Consider the following 26,689-nt stretch of genomic DNA (forward strand, 5'->3'; position numbering starts at 1 on the left):
GCCAAGTGATGTGTTCGAATTCATCATTTACTGCATATCTGGCATTATATATAAGAAAAAAGTATTTTATAATTAGTAAGGTAGAGTCTGAGTTATCCGTCATCGGTGGGAATCGGCTGATGCTGGATAAGTGTTGCTTGAGACTCGATGTTAAAAATAGCCATAGCTAATACGGTACAATGCCTCACTCTATTTACATACCATGACCTCTGTATTAAGTGTTAAAATACAGAAATTGAAAGTATGTTAACTTTGGGGGAGCCATGAAATCCAGTCTTTAAGCACAACATAGCCCACAAACAGTCTAAAAAGTTGGCCTTCACCACTGTGCGTACTACCAACGATTTATGGTGATTGGTTGTGGTTGCTGGCTAGTTGAGTTCTGGATAACTGGGACTCTACTGTACATCATAGGGGATCAGGCGATACTATTATCACTTCTTATACGTTAACACAGTATAGAGATACATATGTAGCTAAAGAGAGCAGCACAAGCAGAAATCCTATCACTGAAGTGAAGCTATACAAAGTACATGTAAGACTTTGACCTTCATAACTGTATCTGACCTGCAGCAACCACGAAATGTGCATCTTAGTCCTGTGGCTACAGGTTAACACCATAATTTCCTTCTTTTCTATTTGCTGTTATACACGCTGTCCTCTGAGATTTTTTCCTAACTGTACAAGCCTTACTCTAATAACACCTGAGCTGACTCACTTCTCGGTAAAGTGTAAATGCTGGCTGACCATGCTGCGCAGAATACAAACTTGCGGATGCTTTCTCCAGACTCTGCTTGCGTGTAATGAACTACCAGTCTGGTTTAAATATGTTAATTCAATGACAGCTAGCAGGAAATGAATCTGTCATTAATAACTCTACTTCTCTATGCTGCAAAAGTGTAATAGACTAGAGGACATCTTCTATTACAAATTGGTCATTATCCATCTTTCATTAATTAAGGTCAACTTTCATTTCTAAATTAGTCTTTATTGTCCAAGAAGAGATCTTGCAAAATCTATTTTTGGAGTTTGATTTGGCTTCATTTTAAGGAAATCCCCCTCTTGCTGTAATCATCATAATACCTAAAATTCCACATATTGGTGAGATCTTTAAGCCACAATTTCCATCTAAAATATCTAAATCTCCTATTGTTGCTGCACAGCCAGTGTTTTATATGTTCTGAAACCCTGCTTCTAAGCCTAAGATACATGAGCCCCCAGGAGTGCTTTGATACATGCTTACATATTTCCATAGAGGCTCTATCCAATACAGTGTACAATAAATCCGTTCCCCCACAAATTAACTGGTGGAAAGCTCCTTTGGACTCCTTAGCAGTTCACATAACTTATTACAACCACAAAGAGAGTGCTGGTTCTCTTTCACCACAGGATGTCCTGATGAATGAATATATAGATCTTGCCTTTAGAGGATGAGCAATTGGATACCATGGATAGAGATGGCCCGAACCTCCGATTTTTGGTTCGCGAACCGCGAACTTCCGCGAACCGCAATAGACTTCAATGGGGAGGCGAACTTTGAAAACTAGAAACACTTATGCTGGCCACAAAAGTGATGGAAAAGATGTTTCAAGGGGTCTAACATCTGAGTTTTTGCATGGATGAGTGGGATAGACACCAAACGTCCCGGGGAAAAATCTGGATGTGACGCAAAGCAACGTTTTAAGGGCAGAAATCACATTGCATGCTACATTGCAGGCCTAAAGTGCTTTACAACATCTTGCAAGTGTATATGTCAATCAGTGAGTGTAATTAGAGTACTGCTTCACACTGACACACCAAACACACTGTGTAACGCACCACAAACTGCTGTTTGTGTAGTGATGGCCGTGCCGGACTGGTGCTCACCATGGCGAGAGTGCAGGCCGTGGCGGTTTTCAAGCCCATATGGTCGCCAGGCTGTGGTAGCTCAATGATAGAACAACAGTGACTGTCCAGCTGATCGAGTTTGGTCTGTCCACAATGAAGCATCAACCTTATTATCATGGGTGTGCCCCCCCCCCCCCCCCCGAGACACTCATATAGCCAGCGGTCATTGCTTCATTGTGATACACAAGCCCCTTCACCGCGGCAAGGTAATGATCACGAAGGGGAATTGACACATGTACATGCCTTTTGCTTTGTTGTTGCAGCTGCAGTGCAGCCAGAATAATTAGGCAGGCATGTACAAACACCAGAAAAATTATTATAGCGGCTGCTGCTAGCCGCGGCCTTAAAAATTCAGGAATCCACCTGGAGTCCTGGATCCTGTTGGTGGTGGTGTAGAAGGCAGTCAACCAGTCTGCGGGCAGAGATGCTGTGTGGGGAGCGACTTAGTCTTGGGGCAGGCAGTCACATGGTCTGCAGGCAGAGATGCTGTGTGTGGGGACTGACTTAGTCTTCGGGCAGGCCTGAGCGTGTTTTGCAGACCAGGCATCCATGGTCAAATGGACCGCTGTGTGCCAGAGATGTCACCACTTGCCTTTCAACGTCACGGTAAAGTTTAGGTATCGCCTTTTTTGAGAAAAAATTGCGGCCTGGTATCTTCCACTGTGGTGTGTGGCTTTGCTTTTGTGTGCTGCTTTTCCTCAAGTGGTCATCCCATTGCAGTTTATGCTTTGTAATCATGTGCCTTCGTAAGGTAGTTGTCCCATTGCTCTCATCTGAGGCAGACACACAAACAAATGTCCACACCGCTAAGCCCTGGGGTGATGGCACTTTGGTGGTGGCGGCCGACTGAGTGTTAAGTGGGGTGCTAGAATCAGAGCAGGAGGAGGAAGAAATGTCACACTTTCGTGCGGAAGCTGAGAAAGCTGAGGTGTTCTGTGTTAAAGAGTCAACTACATCCTGACAATATTGGGGGTTGATGGCACGTGCCTCCTTCTGAACACTGTACTTTGGTCGAGGGCCGCACAAAATCATGAGAGCGCGCCCTCGAACAGACCTGCCAGGTGACCAGCCTCTGCCTTTTGGTTTGTCCATATTGGGGGGGGGGGGGGGGGGGGATGAAGTGAAAGGTATGCACTGACTTGACTAATACAATGTGCAGTCACACAGGTGCAGTTAACAGGTATGCACGGAGTGGTATATCACACTGCGTGCGCTCACGTAGGTAAGTGGGTGCACTGTGAACAACAGGTAGGTATAATAATCAGCAAGGTGCAAGCTAACAAGCCTACAAGAGCCTAACTAAGCTTTCCCTATGAGAGTCTGCAGCAGCTCTCCTTTCTCTAATTACTGCAGGCACATGAGTGAGTCCAATTCCTGACGCTGCCTGCCTTTTATAAGGGGGGGAGTGGCTCCAGGAGGGAGTGTATGTAGCCTGATTGGCTACAATGTGCCTGCTGACTGTGATGTAGAGGGTTGCAGTTGACCCTAATGATGCACTATGGGGCCGAATCGAACTTCCGCAAAAGTTCCCGGTTCTCCGCAAACGCGAACCTCTGAAGTTTGCCGGGAACGATTCAACGGCGAACCGTTCGGGCCATCTCTAACCATTGATATTTTGGGGTGATCTGTTGCGTTTGTATTCTGCAATTGAGAAAACTTGGAGACCAAAAACCATATCCTTAATGGTGCACCTGAACACCAATAATATAACCATGTGAGAATAAGCATATATAGCAGAAAATATTTTTGAAGAGACAAAAAATTTCAAGATGATCTTAAATTTTAATGTATCAAAAAGTTATTTTGTAAAAACAGTTCACAAATCTTCAAATGAATTCATCTTTGTAAACAACATCCCATTATCAGATACAGAAAACATGATGAAGTATGCAATTGTTTAGAAAGACTACAACGTCGACTTGTTTCGGAAAAACCTTCTTCAGGCCTTCACAAAAATTAAACATCATCTTGATACTTTTTTGTCTCTTCAAAAATATTTTCTGCTGTATATCCTTGTCTCACATGGAATTTGTATTCTGCCACAGAAGAATTTCTGCAAAACTTCTCAACTCTGCACTCTCTTGGAAGATCATTGAGTCCTAGCTATATTGAATCGCATGTTCATGTGGTGACCAGTCCTAATGGGTCTATCAAATCTAAACTGTGCACCTAATTTTAGTAACTCGAATCTGGTGACATTAAAGGCATTATTTAAAAGATTCAGAAAGTAGGCTGAAGAGCATTGTAGACAGACCTGGCTTTGGTTTATTAAGAACTGTCTACTGTTTAATGGCAGAAGATCACAGAGCTTGCTAGGGCTGTACCTGACTATTGGGAGGTAATTTATTTGTTAAACCTAGGGGGAGCCATTAACTACCTGCAGGCCCACCACCATGCGGTGCCTCCCAAGAATGCAATTGTTCCATGCTACCTTTCTGTCATAACCCTTTTGAGATCAGTTTTAAGAATCCTAATTGCTTTCTTGGTTATATGTAACTATACTATTGTATTAGAAAATCCAATAAAAAACCTAGGGGAGCCAGGATTCATTAACAAAAGTTTTTGCTGTGGGTAGCCACAACTGTAAATTTCAGCTGTTAAGACAAAACAAAATTAAATACACACAAAAATGATTTACAGCACAGACAATTTACTAACACTGTATTTTCATATTAAAAAATGTGAGGATTTAGAAACCTATTTTCCTTGTGCCAGGGCTTCTCCTTGCTCAGCCATTTTTCTTTTGCACCCCAGCTCTTTGTACCACTCCTTTATTTTTCTTGTTGGTATATTTTTTTTGTTCTTTTTTGTTAACACTTTGACTTTTATTTTTCTTTTTTTCATCTGCAATCTGCTATTGTTGATCATTTCTCTGTTTCTTACTTCTCAGTGTCAGTTGCTTTGCTGTATGTGGTACACAGTTGTTTTTGGCTTCCAAAAAACATCTATGGCATGCTGTGTCAGTCTTTTTATTTTCACCCTCTTACTGATCTTCATGACTACCTCGATACTCAATGAGGTTCCAGGAAATGGTTATTTTGATTTATAATGTGTCAGTATAAAATTACTTATTTTTACCCCAGATCAGTGTGTTAACAAGTTTACTTTTTTCACATGCAGACGATTTTGCACAACTATGTAACCTTCGAGTACCAAGGTTCAGACAGCCCTATGGAGAAGATGCCCTTCATTTTTCAGACCACTATATAACAGAGCCAGATCCTTATAACCTCCAGGAACGTAAGTAAAATAAAAGTTCCTCTATAACTTTAAAGTAATTTACTGTCCATACTAAGGTTAAGATGTTATATAGTCCGTGATAACTGCCACTTATAAAACTATCACCAAATGCCAAAACACTTGCTTTGTTCTTTGGTATGCAACACAGTCCATTATGTCTGTAAACAGCAAGTAATATACGAAGGATGAATATTCAATTCACAGGTTTAAAATGTATGTTCAAGGTAAAGGAGATATGGTATTTCTTTGAAAAAGTAGGCTTGCTGCATGTTTAAAGAACTACTGGTATGTATTGTAAAGAGGTGCAATGAATTCTGATATTATGAATTAAGTCAAAGAAGATGAACAGTATTAATGACTGGGCACCTGCCAGAAGATTAGGTGATCAGGAAATGTTTTGTTTGTTGGTGGAACTGCTTCCAAAATATCCATCTAAATTATAATGGTCTCTCACTGATTAGGAAGAACTATACACACTCATAAAACAACTAGAAAGCATTAATATGATTCATAGAGCCTGATTTACTAGGGCATCACTAGAAGTCTTCAAACATCTCCACAGCAATCCTAGATTGAGATAAAATATTGCAGCCATTACCAAGGTCATAGATGAGGTTTCTGAAAGTTGCCAGTTTTGAGATTACATTCTCAATCAAACACAGCAAAGTCCCATACACACGCTCAACAGCGGTCTTTTATGCAGCACAATTATCAAAGTATTTTGTTGTTGGTTGTTTCAACTTGTTTCACAACAAAATTTGTTTGATAATTGTGCTGCATAAAAGATGGCTGTTGAGCGTGTGTATAAGATGTTTTCTACAAACATAAACTTAGGCTTTCCTGAATAGGTCCCAATTTTCAATTAGTAAAATGCTTTCATTGTGTCACCATTTAGCAGTTGTCAATGGAGCAACCTTCTGGTGAATAAGAGGGAGGGGAGAACTGACTCACTGGCATGAATCCTACTTGACCAAAGACAGTGAAAGCAACAGTGGAGTTTTCCAGGACATTGTCCTGATGGAAGAGGACTTTTCATGCAACTTTTCTCTCATGTTCTCCTTGACCACTTCCCATAATTTTCCTGTCAGTCTGGCATAATAGTACTCTGCATCTGCAATCATTTGTCCATAATGGAAAAATACAATTATTAACACTTCACCAAAATTTCAGAAAGCATTACCCATCATTTTGCTGTAACTGGCTTGGATTCAACACTTTTTGGGCAGAATAGAGCTGATTTTCCCAATGCTTTGGTCTCTGGGTCATAGTGGTGAAACCAGGCCTCATCAGTAGCTATAAGACCATATGGAAATCATGGAGAAGTCAACAAAATCTAGCAGTTTATCTTGGTGTTTACAGGACTCAAATATTGTTAATTTATGAAGATTTGTTTCTTGAAGGTTTGCCAAATATAGTTTAGGTCCACTCCAAATAGGCAAGAAAACTATTCTGTGGTTCAAACTTATCTTATAGAATCATCTCTTATGCAGTAATGGTAATGTACTTAAAGAGACACTGAAGCGAAAAAAAAAAAATGATATAGTGAATTGGTTGTGTACTATGAATAATTACTAGAAGATTAGCAGCAAAGAAAATATTCTCATACTTTTATTTTCAGGTATATAGTGTTTTTTCTAACATTGCATCATTCTCTAATATGTGCAGATTACACAACACAACACTCAGCATTCAAAATGAGTCTTTCAGAGCAGTCTGTGAAGTAATGACCTCTCCTCTAGCAGAGGAAAAGTAAATAGTCCAGGAACAGTTGAGATAATAAAAGTCAGATAACAGCCCTCTCCAGGAGTAACTTAGTCGGAGAGCTTAATGGCTTGTTTGCATAGCGATAACAACTGGAGTTTCTCAACTCTTTCTGTACTGGAAACAATTACACTGATGTATCTGATCTTAATGTTTTATTTCTTAGCTGTGCTACACATACAAATCATAATATCATCATTTTTTTTCGCTTCAGTGTCTCTTTAACAGCTTATACTTCTCAGAAACTGACTCTAAATTTCTGTTTTACTAGCTACTGATGACAATTATATTTCTGTTTAATACCGTCTCCCGATGCCTAGAAGAATAGCCTGTTTCATTGCTTTATATCTCATATAATTTGCTATTAAAAGGTTCTCACTTGCTTTGTATGTTAGATGATATATGGCATTCGGATGGCTTACATTCAAGAATGTATTAGGTGATTACACTTGTGTACACACATTCTTGTATAGTCCAGTGATATCTCAGCAGCTTACAGCCTGTTCTTAGTCTAGATAAAGTCTATTTCTTTTCAAACTGTGGGACAACCTCTATCTTCCTGAATTCCTGAAAATCCCAGATCACCACTTCTGGTCCAATAAAGGGATAATATTAAAGCACATAACTGAAAATGGTAACTTGCTATCTTCCCGTGACTTATCCTTGAAATACAATATATCCCAAACACAAGAATTCCGATTTTGGCAAGTTCGACAGGCCTTTATTAAGCAATCTCCTCAAACTCCCATTGTCCTTTATCACTCTCCCATCCTAAAAATGATTCAAGAGGGCACTACCAGACACATGATAGGTGACATTTATAAGACCCTGCTAGAGTATAAAGCCCTCAAACTTACTATCCCGTCTCAAACACAATGGGAAATGTCAGGAGTCGATATTACAGATGAGGACTGGGACGATGCCCTGTTCATAGTTAAAAAAGTATCCCCTTGTGTGAAACACAGAGTCACCCAAACATACTGTATATTATACATTAAGCATATTTAATCTCTAGCAGGATGGCCAAATATAACCCTGCAACATCAGATACTTGCCCTAAATGTGCTGCTCCTTCCTCTACATTCTTCCACCCTATATGGACATGCCCACCCTTGTCTGATTTTTGCAAGCAAGTTATACAATTTCTTCATGACAAAATGTGCTGCCCTATTGATTCAGACCCATTACTGTGTATACTAGGAGTCATTAAAGACAAAGGGATGGAGGCTTCCCCCAAAAAAACTTTTTAACAGAGATTTTGTTCATGGCTAGACAAGAGGTGGCGTGCAGATGACTTGCACCCGCGTCACCCACACTTGCCACATGGGTTAAACATGTGAATAATTCTCTTCCATATAAAAAGTTGGTATATATTTACAGGGAGCGCAAAAAAAGATTCCATCTGGTTTGAGATCGTTGGAAAAACTGTCCTAATCTTCCCTAAAACACTATTAATGGGTCATTACATTATATTGGGAAAGCTCAGCATGACAGCTTGCTGTTCACACCAAATATTGCCCTCCTCTCCTTTATGCCTCTATATCCTCTAATGTTATTAACTAGAGGTTATATTAGCTTATCTGATGCATCTAATAGTGTTACACCTTTGTATATCCAAATACTTCATGTCTACAAATCTATACCTACATTCATATGTACAGTGCCATAATGTCTACACCCATTGATATGTCTGTATGCCTTTACATTATGTTCAATACAGTGGCGTAACAATAGGCCCTGCAGCCCCTGCGCCCGCGGGGCCTGCTCGGGCTGTTTTGTGGGCGTTGGAGGGGTGGCAGCATGAGGGGAAAGCCTTGGCCACAGTCGGCGGCGAGAGGGGAAGTTACCCCCCTCTCCCTCACCTTGGGGCTCTCCCCTCTGCGCTCCCCTCCAGCTAGTTACAGTGTGTGGGCAGCGGGCAGCGGCGGGCAGATACATACCTTCTTCTGTGCGTTCCATCGCAGACTTCTCGCTCTAGCGGCTGACGTCACTTCCAGAAGTGACGTCAGCCGCTAGAGCGAGAAGTCTGCGATGGAACGCACGGAAGAAGGTATGTATCTGACGCCGCTGCCCACACTGTAACTAGCTGGAGGGGAGCGCAGAGGGGAGAGCCCCAAGGTGAGGGAGAGGGGGGGAACTTCCCCTCTCCCCGCCGACTGTGGCCAAGGCTTTCCCCTCATGCTGCCACTCCTCCAGCCCCCACAAAACGGGCCCCCTGAAATTCTGCAGAGGGGCCCGGTGGGGCCTAGTTACGCCCCTGGTTCAATAAACTTCTTTGGTTCAAAAGAAGGAAAACCTGAAGCAAGAGGTATATGTAGGTTGCTATATTTATGTTCATTTTAAGCAATACCAGTTGCTTAACTGTCCTGCTGCTCTGTTTGGCTGCAGGAGTGTCTGAATCACACACACGAAACAAGTATGCAGATTTTTGTCAAACATCTGAATCTGCATGCTTGTACAGCGTTCATGGCTAAAAGGATTAGAGGCAGAGGATCAACAGGTCAGCCAGGCAACCCATACTGTTTAGAAGAAAATGTCAGTCTTCATATCACTCTCACTTCTTCTTTAAAAAAAAAACGTATATTAATGATGTTAATGTGTAAGCCAGCCATGAATATACCTGGGCCATTTTAACAAACCAGCATGCCTAACAACGGCTTTGTAATGCTGGGGGGGGGCATACTTTCTGACCACCCAGCGCAACAAGGCTAAGTAGCTGGATAATGGAAGAGGCTACACAGGTTGCCCAGAGCAACTGCAGCTCTGGGCTTCCGATAGCGCCACAAATAAGACACAACGACAGCGCAGTGCGATGTTGTGCTGCATATGGTCTGAGTAACCAGACAAAGAACGAATGAACAGACAGACTGACTGACTGACTGTTGCCCAGGGCGGATGCCGTCTGAGCCTCTGGCTAAGTAACAAAACAGATACACAGACAGACGGAACGCTTGCAGGACTAAGTGGTGCCCTAGCGATAGCAAGCATTCAGACAGGTACAAGGGAGGACTATAGATTGGAGCATAACTAGTAGCAACCGCAGCTCACAGTCACGTCCACAGAAGCAGAGCAAGCAGGTTAACAACCAGTCACCAGCAAGCATCCACGCAGGCAAGACTACAGGAAAGAATGTAACTAATAGCAACCGCAGCCTATAGTTACATTCCCAGAAACTAGAGTAGCAGGTATACTACCAGTCACTAACGTGGTAATGGCAGAATCCAAGCAATCAGGATAGTAGACTTCACTGACCCACCGCGGATGCAGCGAACGTCCATCAGGCATGGAAACAAGGCAATAAACAATAATACAGAAAAATTACAAACGGCTCAACTAACGGATAAATATATATTAGCAAGTCTGCATATATATTTATCAAGAAACTAGCTAAAGCACAAGTTATAAGGTCGCATTGAACAACAATAACAGATCTATTACAGAGTGACCCAGCAGACCAGCCTACTGACCGCTATGTTGGGCAGAGTCTGAAATGGGAGGCAGACTTTTATGTGGACATCAGTCAATGGATGCAGACATGCAAACTCCCACACAGCTGAATGGTAATTCCTAAATCCTGAGCTAGTCTGATCTGCTAGCTGACTGTGAATGATAAGGACTTTCATAACAAATACATGCAGTATTATGCAACAACATGCATGCAGGAAATCCATAATCTGGCTGCAGTTCAGCTGCAGCAAGCAATTCGTGGAATGATTACAGCATCCTGAGCTGCCCTGAACTGCAGAGCGATTGCAAATGACAATGAGACTTATTGCGAATGCACAACCGAATGCCAGCAGATAAGTCAGAACTGTCCGTTTGCAGCTCCACTGCAACGGACAGAACACGCTACAGGAGGGATCCTGACAGGCTTTAGTTACGTCTATGTTAAACTTGCAAAGTTTCCTATATATATAATATAATGAGAGCAATGTAAAAGTCATGGCGTATTTGCTGTTTCTGTAGGTACATTTTTACATTTGTAGATTTTCCTAATTAGATATATTCTTTTAAATGACTTTAGACCTGAGAATAGAAATGGTTCATTAAACATTCTTTGGAATATTCAGATCATTCACATTTGATATTCAGAATGATGTTTTTAAGAAAAGGTCATTTGAATGTCAAACATAATATGATTTAGTAAATATAGTTTAGCACCTCTAAGGCCAGATGGATGGCTGCCAGTGCCCGTCGTTGTCGTGTACCATCGGGATCCACCTCGTCCTGCATGCCGAAACAAGCCACCAGCACCCACCCGTGTGAACCGCCCTTAATTGATGCAGTGTCGCTAACAATGGTTTTTCCATGTTGGCAATTCCTTGGATGAATAACTAATGCCTCGTTCACATTATCCATCGCACATGGCCATAGGCTCACAACGCAATGCATACCATCTGCGCTGCTCTCCGCCTACATCCATTGCGCTGCTGATCCCATTCACTGACAGTGACTACTACTGTGTTTAGGACAAAAAGAGGCAGCAGTGCGATATCTCAACACATGGTTCTGCATGCATAAGTGAGAACATCAGACAGTGCAGGCAAAGTCTTTCTGATGTTCTTGCATACGGCACCTGCAAAATAATAGGTGGCTACCACAGAGCTGCCATTACCTTCCCAAACTGTAAAATCTCCATCAGATCTATGGCAAATATTGTTCTGTAACATAAAATGTGTACAATGTGCACAATAGCAGCATGACAGCCTAGAGTAAGGCAAGAAGTCATCTAGTACACAGAGCGGCTGCATCCAGGCTGCTTTATATCCGTCTTCCAGCAAAACTGCTTTTATATCCCTCATGAGTTGTTAATCCTTGCTTATCAATTACAGTGAAAGAAACATTATGTAGAGCCGTGTCAGCCAGTAAGCGAGGCAGGAAAGATATGCATGAGATTTATCCAGCATCACTCAGGGTGTGTATTTCACTGGCAGTTTAACAAGTACACAGCCCCAAACGTGTGTTGTGGAATTGCGGATTAATAAATCATGGATATAAATAGAGTATGCAAATAGCGTGAAGCCCTTCTGGCTTAGTCCTCCGCAACACACAGCAGAATATGGTTTTAGGTTTCTCTTATATGATGGATGGATGTTGTCTGCGTGGTGCCGAAGCAGAAAAGATCAGTGTCAACAAGCTTTATTTGTAAAATTATATTCTGAAGGCCTAGATATCCAGAGAAAAGCCGTGACCTGAGCAGATTTGTTGGCCACGGAGGCTCCAAGATAATATAATGAGAAGAAGCCAGCTGTTTAGTTGTCACTTGAGTTGGACAGGCCTACATATGGCACCTAGCTTTGTGAACATTGGAAAGGCTGAACTGTGAATATTACCCGCAATATCAGGCTGGCCAGTGTTAAGAGGCAATTCAACTATTTATTTCCATCTGGAAAATATAGGCTCAGAAACATAGGATCCCATCGCTTGTAGCATTTTCAGTTTTGCTAACTAGAAGAATGTTGAAACCTGTGATCCGCCTGGCAGTGTCCGGTCCGGTGTGTGTGAGGCCAGAAATCTATGGTGTTTATAATTTCAGGATCTTGAAAAGCAGTGTATGTAAATACCCACACGCCTGTTTATTTGGGTCCCCGGTGGTGCCGATAGTTAGAATATCGGTAATGTATTATTACCAATCTATTACCAGCTACAGATAATCCTAACAGTAACTCCCCCCCCCCCCACCTGCACCTCAGACTAAACCCCCCCCCCCTCACACACACACACACACACACACACACACACACACACACACACACACACACACCTTTCCAACTACCTTCAGATTCCACTACCCCCTACCTATGCTTTACATTAATCCCTCCACCTCTAAAACTAATACCTCCTACATACACACAACATGAACCACTAACATTCCTTCCTGGCCAGCACAAGTGTCACTTTTGGCTTCCGACATACAGTGGCTTGCAAAAGTATTCGGCCCCCTTGAAGTTTCCCATATTTTGTCACATTACTGCCACAAACATAAATCAATTTTATTGGAATGAGACATGAAAGACCAACACAAAGTGGTGTACATGTGAGAAGTGGAATGAAATTCATACATGATTCCAAACATTTTTTACAATTAAATAACTGCAAAGTGGGGTGTGCATAATTATTCAGCCCCTTTGGTCTGAGTGCAGTCAGTTGCCCATAGACATTGCTTGATGAGTGCTAATGACTAAATAAAGTGCACCTGTGTGTAATCTAATGTCAGTACAAATACAGGTGCTCTGTGACGGCCTCAGAGGTTGTTTAAGAGAATATTGGGAGCAAAAACACCATGAAGTCCAAAGAACACACCAGACAGGTCAGGGATAAAGTTATTGAGAAATTTAAAGCAGGCTTAGGCTACAAAAAGATTTCCAAATCCTTGAACATCCCACGGAGCACTGTTCAAGCGATCATTCAGAAATGGAAGGAGTATGGCACAACTGTAGACCTACCAAGATATGGCCGTCCACCTAAACTCTCACAGGCTAAACAAGGAGAGCGCGGATCAGAAATGTAGTCAAGAGGCCCATGGTGACTCTGGATGAGCTGCAGAGATCTACAGCTCAGGTGGGGGAATCTGTCCATAGGACAACTATTAGTCGTGCACTGCACAAAGTTGGCCTTTATGGAAGAGTGGCAAGAAGAAAGCCATTGTTAACAAAAAAGCATAAGAAGTCCCGTTTGCAGTTTGCCACAAGCCATGTGGGGGACACAGCAAACATGTGAAAGAAGGTGCTCTGGTCAGATGAGACCAAAATAGAACTTTTTGGCCAAAACGTTATGTGTGGCAGAAAACTAACACTGCACATCACTCTGAATACACCATCCCCACTCTCAAATATGGTGGTGGCAGCATCATGCTCTGAGGGTGCTTCTCTTCAGCAGGGACAGGGAAGCTGTTCAGAGTTGGTGGGAAGATGGATGGAGCCAAATATAGGGCAATCTTGGAAGAAAACCTCTTGGAGTCTGCAAAAGACTTGAGACTGGGGCGGAGGTTCACCTTCCAGCAGGACAACGACCCTAAACATATAGCCAGGGCAACAATGGAATGGTTTAAAACAAAACATATCCATGTGTTAGAATGGCCCAGTCAAAGTCCAGATCTAAATCCAATCGAGAATCTGTGGCAAGAGCTGAAAACTGCTGTTCACAAACTGAAGCTGTTTTGCAAAGAAGAATGGGCAAGGATTTCAGTCTCTAAATGTGCAAAGCTGGTAGAGACATACCCTAAAACAGAGGTCCCAAACCTTATGAGCGGGCGGCCACTTCCTTCCTTATATTCCCCATGGCCCGTCTCTGCTTTGCAGCATTTCTTATTAAAGCAGCGCTTCCTGTGCGGCTGCTGTAAGGAGTGAAGGAGCGGTTCCCATGGTAACAGCGATCGCCGCTACAGGTAGGCGCTGCCCTGCCTCCTTCCCTTCCTTACAGCAGCCACGCGGGAAGCGCTGCTGTAATACGAGATGCTGCAAGAGCATAGGAGCTATGGGGAATATAAGGAAGGAATCGACCGCCCGCTCATAAGGTAACAGGAGCGGCGGCTGCGGGAGAGGGGGGGGGGGGGGTGTAGGGGGGTTGAGAGAGAGGGCACCTCTCCTAGCTACACTGGGGCAGCTAACTGTACTAGCTATACTAGGCTAACTACTAGCTATACTGGGCTAACTGTGCTTGCTATACTGGGCTAACTGTACTTGCTATACTGTGGTAACTGTACTTGCTATACTGTGGTAACTGTACCTGCTGTACTAGGCTAACTGTACTTGCTATACTGGGCTAACTATACTTGCTATACTGTGGTAACTGTACTTGCTATACTGGGCTAACTGTACTAGCTGTACTGGGCTAACTGTACTTGCTATACTGGGCTAACTATACTTGTTATACTGGGCTAACTGTACTTGCTATACTGTGGTAACTATACTAACTATATTGGGGTAGCTATACTACCTAACTAACTATACTGGGGCAACTATAGTCCTTATACAGGAGCAACTGTGTTAGCTTCCTATACCGGGGCAACTATACCTAGATACCTACTTACCTATACCTATACTACACACAAAATCGGGGAAAAAGGGGGGGGCTGCCGCCGCCACTAACCACGCCCCCCCAGCCCCTACAACCCCCCCCCCCCGGAGAAAATCTTGGTCGGGATAGTGGGCCCCGGGCTCAAAAAGGTTGGGAACCCCTGCCCTAAAAGACTGGTAGCTGTAATTGCAGCAAAAGGTGGTTCTACAAAGTATTGACTCAGGGGGCTGAATAATTACGCACACCCCACTTTGCAGTTATTTATTTGTAAAAAAATGTTTGGAATCATGTATGATTCTCGTTCCACTTCTCACATGTACACCACTTTGTATTGGTCTTTCACGTGGAATTCCAATAAAATTGATTCATGTTTGTGGCAGTAATGTGACAAAATGTGGAAACCGTCAAGGGGGCCCGAATACTTTTGCAACCCACTGTATATACAGTGGAGGAAATAATTATTTGACCCCTCACTGATTTTGTAAGTTTGTCCAATGACAAAGAAATGAAAAGTCTCAGAACAGTATCATTTCAATGGTAGGTTTATTTTAACAGTGGCAGATAGCACATCAAAAGGAAAATCGAAAAAATAACCTTAAATAAAAGATAGCAACTGATTTGCATTTCATTGAGTGAAATAAGTTTTTGAACCCCTACCAACCATTAAGAGTTCTGGCTCCCACAGAGTGGTTAGACACTTCTACTCAATTAGTCACCCTCATTAAGGACACCTGTCTTAACTAGTCACCTGTATAAAAGACACCTGTCCACAGAATCAATCAATCAAGCAGACTCCAAACTCTCCAACATGGGAAAGACCAAAGAGCTGTCCAAGGATGTCAGAGACAAAATTGTAGACCTGCACAAGGCTGGAATGGGCTACAAAACCATTAGCAAGAAGCTGGGAGAGAAGGTGACAACTGTTGGTGCGATTGTTTGAAAATGGAAAGTTTTGTATTCTGCATGCATATGACTCTGTTCACTACATACCATTGATCTCAAAATAATTGCAGTTTGCAGCATGGACTTATGCTGCCCTCTGCTGGTTTGAAGACATTGCTACATTTGCTTTGATTATTCCACTTTTCTGTTCGCATAGAACAGTCACTGTACTGATAAATATATCGAAATTGAACAAGAAACAAGATTACTGTTCTGGTGTACAAAACTCCCCAGTGGGTTATCTTACCTTGTGTATTTCTTTTTTTTTTACGTTCATCAATACCATACATTTTCAGCACCCAGGAAGCAAAAATCAAATGAATAAAACGGGGTAAAAAAAAGTACTGTCATAGTTAAGTTTATTATTATTTAGTATTTATATAGCACTGACGTCTTCTGCAGTGCTGTACAGAGTATATTGTCTTGTCACTTAACTGTCGTTCAAAAGGGCTCACAATCTAATCCCTACCAGAGTCATATGACTATGTATGTATCGTGTAGTGCTTGTATCATAGTCTAGGGCAGGGGTCTCAAACTCGCGGCCCGCAGACCATTTGCGGCCCTCGATACAATATTTTGTGGCCCGCGCCGGCAAAAGCTTCCTTATAGTTCGCTTCAGTGCTCCCAAGTAATCCGCCGCATCCCCGCCTCTAAACGAGGGCTGCAGAGCCCCCAAATCGCCCGGGGGGCAATCCGCCGGCATTTCCTGGAAGGGGCAGAGCTTTCAGCTTCAGCTCTGCCCCTCCTGACATCAATCGCGGCGTATCGCCGCCTCTGCCCGCCCCTCTCACTCTTCCTTCACAGAGAGGGGCGGGAGAGAGGTGGCGATGCGCCGCGATTGATGTCAGGAGGGGCAGAGCTGAAGCTGAAAGCTCTGCCCCTTCCAGGAAATTCCGGCGGATTGCCCCCCGAGCGATTTGGGGGCTCTGCAGCCCTCGTTTTGCGGCGGGGACACGGATTACTTGTAATGGGAGCACTGAAGCGAACTATAAGGTAAAATAGGCACAATAGTTCTCTTCAGTGTGAATTTGATTTTGAAATAAAAATCAATGCAAGGGACGGGGGGGACTCGGTTGCTGCCGATTGACTTTTTTTGTGAAATCCCTTATGCGGCCCAGCCCCATCCTGACTTTGCCTCCTGCGGCCCCCAGGTAGATTGAGTTTGAGACCCCTGGTCTAGGGCCAATTTAGCAGGAAGCCAATTAACTTATCTGTATGGTTTTTGGGATGTGGGAGGAAACCAGAGTGGCCGGGGAAAACCCACACAGACATGGGGAGACCATGCAAACTCCATGTACATGGTGCCCTGGCAGGGATTTGAACTGGGGACCAAGCGTTGCAAGGCAAGAGCACTAATCACTACGGCACCATGCAGGCCAGGAATACCTTATTTTAAGCCCTTTTATTATTATTAGTAATTTTTTTCTTGTAATGAGCTAAAGAAAAAAAATATATAAGCAATGGATCAATTAAAAAAATGTGAGCAATTTTAAACAACTACTTTTTCTTCCTGCTTCAAAGCATTATTACTTTGAATTTATAAATAGAAATTTAAAACATCAGTTTGAGGAGTTGTATTGGAATCTGTGGTTTTCCAAGGTGAAAAGGCTATATTCTGAACTATCTTTCAAGCACAAAGGGCTCGATCCAATTCACTTTTTTTTGTAAGTTTACTCTTAGGTGACATTTTCATGCTCTAAATAAAATGCTTTTTCAGCCACCAGCAAGCAAGAAAATACTCAAAATAATTTTGACAGTACTTTTCTCCTACTTTTTGTGACTTTTTCAATTCCAGAGTACAAGTTATTTTAAACAGAAGATGAAAAGTCTCCTACGAGAAAACTTAAGAGAAAAAGTGAATTAGATTGGGCCCAAAGTGAAGGAAATTAGGATGAGAAAAATCATGCTAAAAGTTGTTCATCAGAAATGTTATGTTACATTTTCTCCTCCTTTTTTATAACCTCTTAAGTGAAAACCATCAATGATTCTCACATTCTTATTCTTTATTCAGGAGTAGGAGGTGGACAGTATGAGGAGCTACAAGCAGAGGAGTGTGGCATCCTGAACGGATGTGAGAATGGACGATGTGTACGAGTGCAGGAAGGATATACATGCGACTGCTTCGATGGATACCATTTGGATATCATGAAAATGACCTGTGTTGGTAAGAAAAGTCTCAATCTCAAAGTAACCCTGTCCTCTCTGACAGGTGTAAATGAAGATTTTTTGTTGTTGTTTTGTCCCCCAGTAAGCAAGAAAATACACACAATCATTTTCATAGTGGTGGCTGGATAGTGTACTGGTTAAGGGCTCTGCCTATGACACAGGAGACCTGGGTTCGAATATCGGCTCTGCTTGTTTAGTAAGCCAGCACTTATTCAGTAGGAGACCTTGGGCAAGTCTCCCTAGCACTGCTACTGCCTATAGAGCGTGTCCTAGTGGCTGCAGCTCTGGCGCTTTGAGTCCGCCATGAGAAAAGTGCAATATAAATGTTCTGTGTTTGTTTGTTGTTTGTGCAATAGTATCTTACTAATTTTTGGTACTTTATCAATTGTTATATGCTGAAAAGGTCTTTTAAAGAGAAGATGAAAAAACTCAGGTGATAAAGTGAATTGCATAAGGGTCTGTGTGCTCCTACATTATTGCCCATATGCAATTCACTTTGGCCCATATGCAACTAACCTTTTCTCCTGAGGTTTCTCCTAGCACTTCTTCTCATAAAATGCCTTTTAAATCACCAGCAAGCAAGAAAATGCTCAAAATAATTTTGCTTGTACTTTTTCACCAACTTTTGGGTACATTTTTAATTGTTAAATGCCGAAAGGTTATTTTAATTTCCCTGGCGGTATGATTCCTTCTCATTTTAGGGTCTGATTGTGGTACAATTTTTTTCATGTGCTTTTAGACCCTAAAAGCATGAAAAAAATCATACCACGAGAGAGTCTGCAGCAGCCCCAGCACTTACTCACCTCTTTGGGCTCCAATTTTTCCTCCATCCTCTGGGTGGCGCTGCAACCCTATACCGAGATTGCCGACTGTCGTGGTCGGGATCCCACGGGAGGTGAGTTGAAACGCTCGATGCATACATTGCTCTGCATAGAGCCTCCGGCAGCTACCCCGAGTGTAGGTCGGGGTTACTGCTTTGAGCTGCGGTTTTCCACCCCGACTGTAGCTCTGGGTTACCACCAAGGAACCGGCCCCTTGGCAAGCTTGCAGAGACCGTTCCCGACTGGGGGGTTTTGACCAGATTGAGAGGGGTAGCAGCCTTATCCAAGCTAAACACTGAGCTGTCACCCCTCAACCACACTCTGCCACCACCAGTAGCCGTCCACGACAGTACTGCTAGACACCTCAACTGGCGTTTGCGTAAGTTGAGTCAGCTTTAGGCCAATGTACAAGAACGACACACACACAATCTCACACGGTAGCGTGGCACAATCCCAACATACAACCAGGCACTGAACTTGTAACACAATTACACTGCAGTCTCTCTCTAGGAGTCTCCACCCCTACCCTTTAGAATGGAAGCCTCTGGCAGGGCCCTTCTCCCTAGTGTTTTTTATGCAATGTTACTGTCAATCCCCGCTCTTGTGAACTAGAACAGTCTCTATTTTGATCTATGACTCTGTACTGTTATCAAATCATTTGCATGATCTTGTTTTTGTTGTGAGTTTCCTATATGTCCTACCTTGTATGTTAATCCATTTATCCATTGTGCAGCGCTGCGTAATATGTTGGCGCTTTATAAATGCAATAAATAATAATAAAAGGAGGTTAAAGACTAAATGAAAATTATCTCCTAGGAGAAAACTCAGGAGAAAAAGTTAATTGCATATGGGCTATGTGTAAGTTTGGAATGTGAGTCTATATCCTCAGGATCTGATAAAAGCAATTGCTCCTCCAAGCTAATCCTTTAAAGAGTAACTGTCGGGCATAAAATCTGTTATTTATTTCTATCTGTTAAACAAGTAATAAGGATGCTAACCAGGCAATCCAAAAGTTAAAAATCACTCTTATTTCAAGATAGACACAGACAAAATGGAAAATCCTACTTTTTTTTTGTACTATTGGAAAATCACTAAAATCAAGAAGTGGACAGTGCAATACATATGTTATGTAAGTAGATCAAGTATTTACCTACTTACTGTATATTTGTGTGGTTTTTATCTAATATAATATGGCTGACAGCTCCAAGAAAGTACTGTGCAAAAAAAAAAAAAAAAAGAGTATCGCATAAAATTCTCCATACCTTTTTTTAAGGAACAAGAAAGTTAACACAGCTTCAAAGCTTTTTTTTTAAAAAAGTGAACATACTAAAACTTATTGAAGCCTGTCCTAACAAAGCTTAACCACATCATGTTGCCTGGCCCACCAAGACAGGTAGCGTGGTTATGGCAACATCTAAGGTCTCATCATGGCCGGATTTCAGGCAAGGCTCCAAAAGGCCCTGGCCTAGGGCACCAGGAATGCAAGGGGCAAGCTGTGGGCAGCAGGGTGGCAGTAGTATATAGCCAGCCATTTGTCCTGCTGCATAGAGTTTGCACATAGTGGTGGGCGGCTACCAACAGCCGGTCTAGCACTCAGGGGATGAAGGGGCAGTGAACGCACACTTACAGTGATCTCTGAGCTGCCTGTAACTTACCGAATGTGCCACTCACTATGGAACTTACAATCTAATCACGGTCATCATGCCACTAACTATCCTCAGAGAAGCTTACAATGTAATCCCTGCCATCACTTCTCTATCTGTTCTCAGAGGAGCCTACAATCTAATCCCTTCCATGTTGAGGGGAAGTTTAGAATGCCGTCGGTCCAGGGGCAGCAGGTGACTGATAATGGGCCTTGGCGGTAAAAAGTACAAATCCGGCCCTGGGTCTCAATATTCTCCTTTGAAGTGGAAACCTTCTGCTGAATGACCGGGAGTTACCAACATTACAAATATGATTTGTAAGAAAAAAGGTTTTGGATTTGATTTTATTGAACACCTATATTTCAAATTTCAAATTAATAATGTTTTAAAATAATAAGCAAATCGACGCGTACATTTATGAAAGACAAACTTTGTCTACAATTGATTGCTTTACCTTGTATTTTTCTTTGTAGATGTCAACGAGTGCAGTGAACTGAACAGCAGGATGTCTCTGTGCAAGAATGCAAAGTGTATTAACACAGAGGGCTCATACAAATGTGTGTGTCTGCCTGGATACATACCATCAGATAAACCCAACTACTGCACAGCATTAAACTCCGAGAGAGACGACAGTGAACTGGAGTAGAACGGACTTTGGCTCCAATTTCTCAGCCCATATATCCTGCACTGTATGAAAGCAAGGAAGATGTGTATGTTACTTGATATGAAGGTGGAGCACAAACTCTAAAGAGGGTTTTGTGAGAAAACAACAGCAGCTCTTGTATCTGCAATTGGAATGTGATGTCGGACTTCACTCTGCATCAGATGTACAGACCAAAAGGACACATTTTCTGTAATGGAAGAAACCACCCAAGTATATAGTCTGATCTTGCATAAACTCGTTGGAAAAAAAAATAGACAAAAGCAATGATTTTACTAAGCTGGTTATTATTATTTTGTACTATTGCTTTATTAACTTGCCATTTTATTAGAGGTGGGAGCATTTTATAACACTTTTTTGACGATGCAGCACATTGGATACTGTATCAGAACTATTGAGTTGAGAACTTTTTTTGTGCAAAATATCTTGTAGGCCAATTTTCTATGGACTTTTTCACACTGCTACACTAGTTTTTTTTGTCTGGAAATATTATTGTTCAATAATTTTATAAACACTCGTTTGCCCTGTGGAGCAGACATCCTTTTTGTTTTTATTCTTAACTTTTTTGTACATCTTGGCTGGAAAATCATATTGATTTTTTTTGTTTACTCTGCCTTTTGTCTTTATACTGCACTTAAATTCTTTAGAACTTTTCTTGCCAAGTTTCAGAGCTGCTGGAGAGCCGTCGCATCCCTTAATGTACATTAAATTAGATACATGTTTCCCTGTCCAAAATTTTCATTTGTAAATTGAATAAGGAAAAAAAAGTCTGTTTGAATTTCTTAACATATTAAAGCTGTATATTAAACCTCAGTAATAAAAACACTTTATTTTTACTTTCGTATGATAAACTATATAGAAAGAAATGGCTCCATTATGTATTTCCTGCCACTGTCACTTACATAAAACAATGTTCCCTGCCACCTTTAATGGAGACCTGAACCAAGAATAATTACTTAAAATAAACACAAGATGTACCTGCAAATTAATATTACATACTCGCCTCACCTTCCAGTTTTGACAAGATTTTTGCCAGAACTGAAATCTATCAGTTGCTGTCAGTCATAGCTGAAAGGACAACTGATGAGCAAGGTGATGTCCATGTTTCCCTATGGAGCAAGTGGTGTGCGGACCAGGAAGCTGTTAAGGGGTAATGGCCATTTTAAAAATTGAGGATGGAGAATTCCATTGATCACAGTGGACAAACAGAATGCAGGAGAGGATAAAGAGATTGCTGAGTAGACGACATGGGAGGTAGGTATGAAATGTGTACTTTTATTTTGAGTTCAGGTTTGCTTTCAAGACCCTGATTCTTTTCTGTACGTGATAGTTAAAACATTTGCATATGTATTGCTCTCAAACCCCCCCCCCCCCCCCTTTCTGATCCCCCAATTCAACACAAAAGGCTGCACTCAGAGAGGGCACATGAGATGCTATATGTGTGGCAGAATTGGAGTACTGTAGGATTTATCCATCTGATTGGCTCACTGCAGCTGATGCCAGGATCTGTAACCATTTGTTAGCTGCCACCGTCACTTATCTAAAGCAACTGAAATAACCACTCTCTTGGGAAGTTTGTAACTTCCTCCTTGGTTGTATCAGAACATAGCTAGACCTATTGAAAGGTTAGTGAACGAGTGGTGCCTTTTCCTGCCAGCGGTTAATCCCAGCGCATAACAGCATTTTTCTCCCCTTACTTCAAACTTGCTTTAAAGGACCACGATCATGAAAAATTTAAAATACGTATTTATAAGAACTACATTTCTATGAGAGTAAAATGCACTATATATTACTTTTCTACTATGTTCCTGTCGCTTACAGTAGGCAGTAAAATTCTGACAGGTTTTGGAATAGTCCATCTCCTCTTGGGGGCTTCTTAGTATTTCCTTTATTCTTTAGAAAAGCATTGAATGGAATGGATCAGTATAAGGATGCTGACCAGCCTCCCTACTTGATAGCACCATTTTTTGGCAGTATGACTGAGAAACTGCCATTCAGTAAATCCTTTTGACAAGAAAACAAAACTGATAATCTCTGATGACAATATGGACTAGTTCAAAAACTGTTAGATCTCTCAGACTTTAACTCTACTGTAAGTGAAAAAAGCAAAAAAAGTAATTTACAGTGCATTTTATTCTGGAACAAATGCACATCTTATACATATACATATACATATGCATACGCATACATTTTAAATTGTACAATTTTTCACAATTGTGGTCCTTAAAATATTTAGCACAGTGTTTTGGCATGTTGGCAGTGAGATGTACAGTACCCTTTGGTCTGATGCCACCCAGTAGAGGGTTGCAAACGTTTTCCTCCTCTGTGAGTATGGTCAAGTGGGCTGTTTTAGGTAACTGACAGTGGCAACTCTCACTTTATGGTGATATGTGCAATTCACACTGACCACCTCATTTCCTAACTTAACTATAGGTTCACATTACATATTCAGCACAGTGTTTTGACCATAATATAAACTGAGGTTTGGTATCCTGTCTTCTTCCTACTCCTCTTGATGAATGTAGCAGATTAGAGAAAGGAGAGGGAGAATTATTCACCAATGGGGAAGCAATTAATTAGACACAGCTATATATTTGTATGTATTTTTTCACGGATCTGATGTCCAGCTAACTAGATAGTAAAGGGGATCTTCAACCACTCTATAAAGTTTCTCTAATCAACCACATATAGAGAGTCCACAATAAATTAAAGTCCTTTGGGAACATGATCTGCATACCACTGGTTTCAAATCCAAGATATTCATTATAATGCAATAGATTCAATAATCCAACAACTGTTTTGGGGCCATACAGGGTTCCCTTTGTCAAGGTGTTGGGAACCAGATTGTAACAACCATATACTGTGAGAATGCTTATATACAAATGCAACATCACCAGAAATGGACTGAATGTCCGAATGAAATGAGATTCCTGCCATTCAGTGTCACCGTTCAACCTTAACAAGACCCCACCAGGTACTCAAGAATGTAACAGAACTAAATGCCTCTCACAAGCACAACAATGAGGTACTAGGTCCAGGAGTCCAAGGCACATTGCAGACTCGTGTCTGATAAGCAGTTCAGGTTATCAATGAGATGCAAATAATTCCAAGTTGATGCAGAATTATGCATTTTTTTAAAGCGAATGTGTGCACCTTGAAAATTGACCAATCGAATATTGCCAAGGCATTTGCATAAAATAATGTGCTTAATCCAGCATCATCAATCAGAGGTATACAGCTATATATATATAATTAACGTATTAATGGGTATGTTGAATAATGTATTTCATTCTACTCAATATCATTATGTTTCCTCTTTAATTCATTAATAATAATTTTAAAAAATAATGGTCCTGTCAATTAATAAAAGTTCATGCAGGCTTATCTAATTATCTTTGAAGTTAGAGCAATTTACCTTCCTTCGTAGACTGTGAACTGCCAATCAGAGCTGGTCACCAAGATGTTAATAATTATTAGGGCTTGCAGATTTAGTATAAATTGTATGTAGCTTGGAACTGGACTCATCTGATTGGCTCAATTTCAAATTGCATACCGTTTGAACGCAAGTTGGAATGATTAGTGGCTTATTGACCATCTCTATTGCTGATCCGAGAAAAACAAATCGATCACCTGATAATCCAGTCATGTGCTTCATTAATTTGCAGAATTTCCCCTCAAATTACTGATCATCCGTAATATATATACAGTGGTGTGAAAAACTATTTGCCCCCTTCCCGCATGCGAATTTTTACCGCAGCGATTCGCACCGCACAAGTGGAAATGCAGCCTCAAATAAAGCTGAATTACAACAATTCGCTGTAGTGCTGTAAAAGACTCGTTACAAGTTATCGCAAACGCTTGATTGCAGTTATTGCTGCTAAGGGTGGCCCAACCAGTTATTAGGTTCAGGGGGCAATTTCTTTTTCACACAGGGCCATGTAGGTTTTGAGTTATTTTTCTCATTAAATAATAAAAACCATCATTTAAAACTGCATTTTGTGTTCAATTATGTAACCTTTGACTAATAGTTAACGGCTTTTGATGAGCAGAAACATTTAAGTGTGACAAACATGCAAAAGAATAAGAAATCAGGAAGGGGGCAAATAGTTTTTCACACCAATATATATATATATATATATATATATATATATATATATATATATATACTGTATGTTTTAAATCTAACCATTTCTTTAGAGCCTATTTCAGCCTATTTTACAGTATATTTTATGTACTTTCTTATGTGTGGTTAAGGCTCTTGTTCATTTTGTAATGCACTAAAGCACACCTCAAGATTGCACACCAAAGATTGAGCTAGAAATGTTTAAATGTAACATGGTTATACTGTATTTAAAGTCAGAAAAAAGAATGAACAAAAAACAAATTGGAAGGTCTTCAAAAATTGTATTATTCCTAGCTATGAGTGATATATACTGTATATGTACATATATATATATATATATATATATATATATATATATATATATATATATATATATATATATATATATATATATATATACACTGTATATTCCTGCGTATAAGACTACTTTTTAACCCTTGAAAACCTTCTGAAAAGTTGGGGGTCGTCTTATACGTCGGGTGTCATTGATGACAGGTGATACGCCCTAGCCTGTTACCGCCTCTCAGATCTCCCTGCTGAGGGAGTGTAATCTATTCTTCCATACCGCTCTGATAAACAGGTAGACAAGGAGAGCTGACCAGTCTACTTAACCACTTGAGGACCCACCCTTTACCCCCCCTTAAGGACCAGCGCTGTTTGTTGTGATCTGTGCTGGGTGGGCTCTGCAGCCCCCAGAACAGATCAGGGTGCACGCAGAGCGATCAGATCGCCCCCCTTTTTTCCCCCCTATGGGGATGATGTGCAGGGGGGGTCTGATCGCTCCTGCCTGCAGGCATGTTGCGGGGGGGGGGGGCACCTCAAAGCCCCCCTCCGCGGCGACATTCTCCCCCTCCCTCTCCTATCTTTCCCCCCCGGTGATACGGGCTGCACAGGACGCTATCCATCCTGTGCAGCCAGTGACAGGACGTCCCCTGTCACATGGCGGCGATCCCCGGCCGCTGATTGGCCGGGGATCGCCGATCTGCCTTACGGCGCTGCTGCGCAGCAGCGCCGTACAATGTAAACAAAGCGGATTATTTCCGCTTGTGTTTACATTTAGCCTGCGAGCCGCCATCGGCGGCCCGCAGGCTATTCACGGAGCCCCCCGCCGTGAATTGACAGGAAGCAGCCGCTCGCGCGAGCGGCTGCTTCCTGATTAATCAGCCTGCAGCTGGCAACGCAGAACTGCGTCGCTGGTCCTGCAGCTGCCACTTTGCCGACGCACGGTATAAGCGTGCGGTCGGCAAGTGGTTAAGGAGAGTTGACCAATGCAACAAGTCAATTGACTATATACTGTTATATACTGGCTGGTAACACATACAGTACAGCACCAGTATCTGTTCATACACAGCACCAGTATATGATTTTTTTATTTTAATTTGGTGTGTGTTGGAAGAGGGGTAGTCTTATATGGCAAGTATATCCC

The 26,689-nt window shown here is 41.8% G+C and overlaps 1 protein-coding gene across 4 annotated transcripts in view; it reads left to right on the forward strand.

The window, feature by feature from the left end:
- LTBP1 (latent transforming growth factor beta binding protein 1) overlaps positions 1 to 21,976 on the forward strand; it is a 264,927-nt gene extending 242,951 nt beyond the window's left edge. For all 4 annotated transcript variants that reach the window (XM_068232113.1, XM_068232115.1, XM_068232116.1 and 1 more), the window contains 3 exons: positions 5,008 to 5,127; positions 17,861 to 18,013; positions 20,953 to 21,976. In XM_068232113.1, coding sequence (XP_068088214.1) covers positions 5,008 to 5,127; positions 17,861 to 18,013; positions 20,953 to 21,125 — 446 coding nt within the window. In that variant the 3' untranslated portion in view covers positions 21,126 to 21,976. The remainder of the gene's footprint in view (positions 1 to 5,007; positions 5,128 to 17,860; positions 18,014 to 20,952) is intronic.
- Positions 21,977 to 26,689: the final 4,713 nt, after the last annotated feature.

Source organism: Hyperolius riggenbachi, chromosome 4 (assembly GCF_040937935.1).
Source record: "Hyperolius riggenbachi isolate aHypRig1 chromosome 4, aHypRig1.pri, whole genome shotgun sequence".
Taxonomy (NCBI): domain Eukaryota; kingdom Metazoa; phylum Chordata; class Amphibia; order Anura; family Hyperoliidae; genus Hyperolius; species Hyperolius riggenbachi.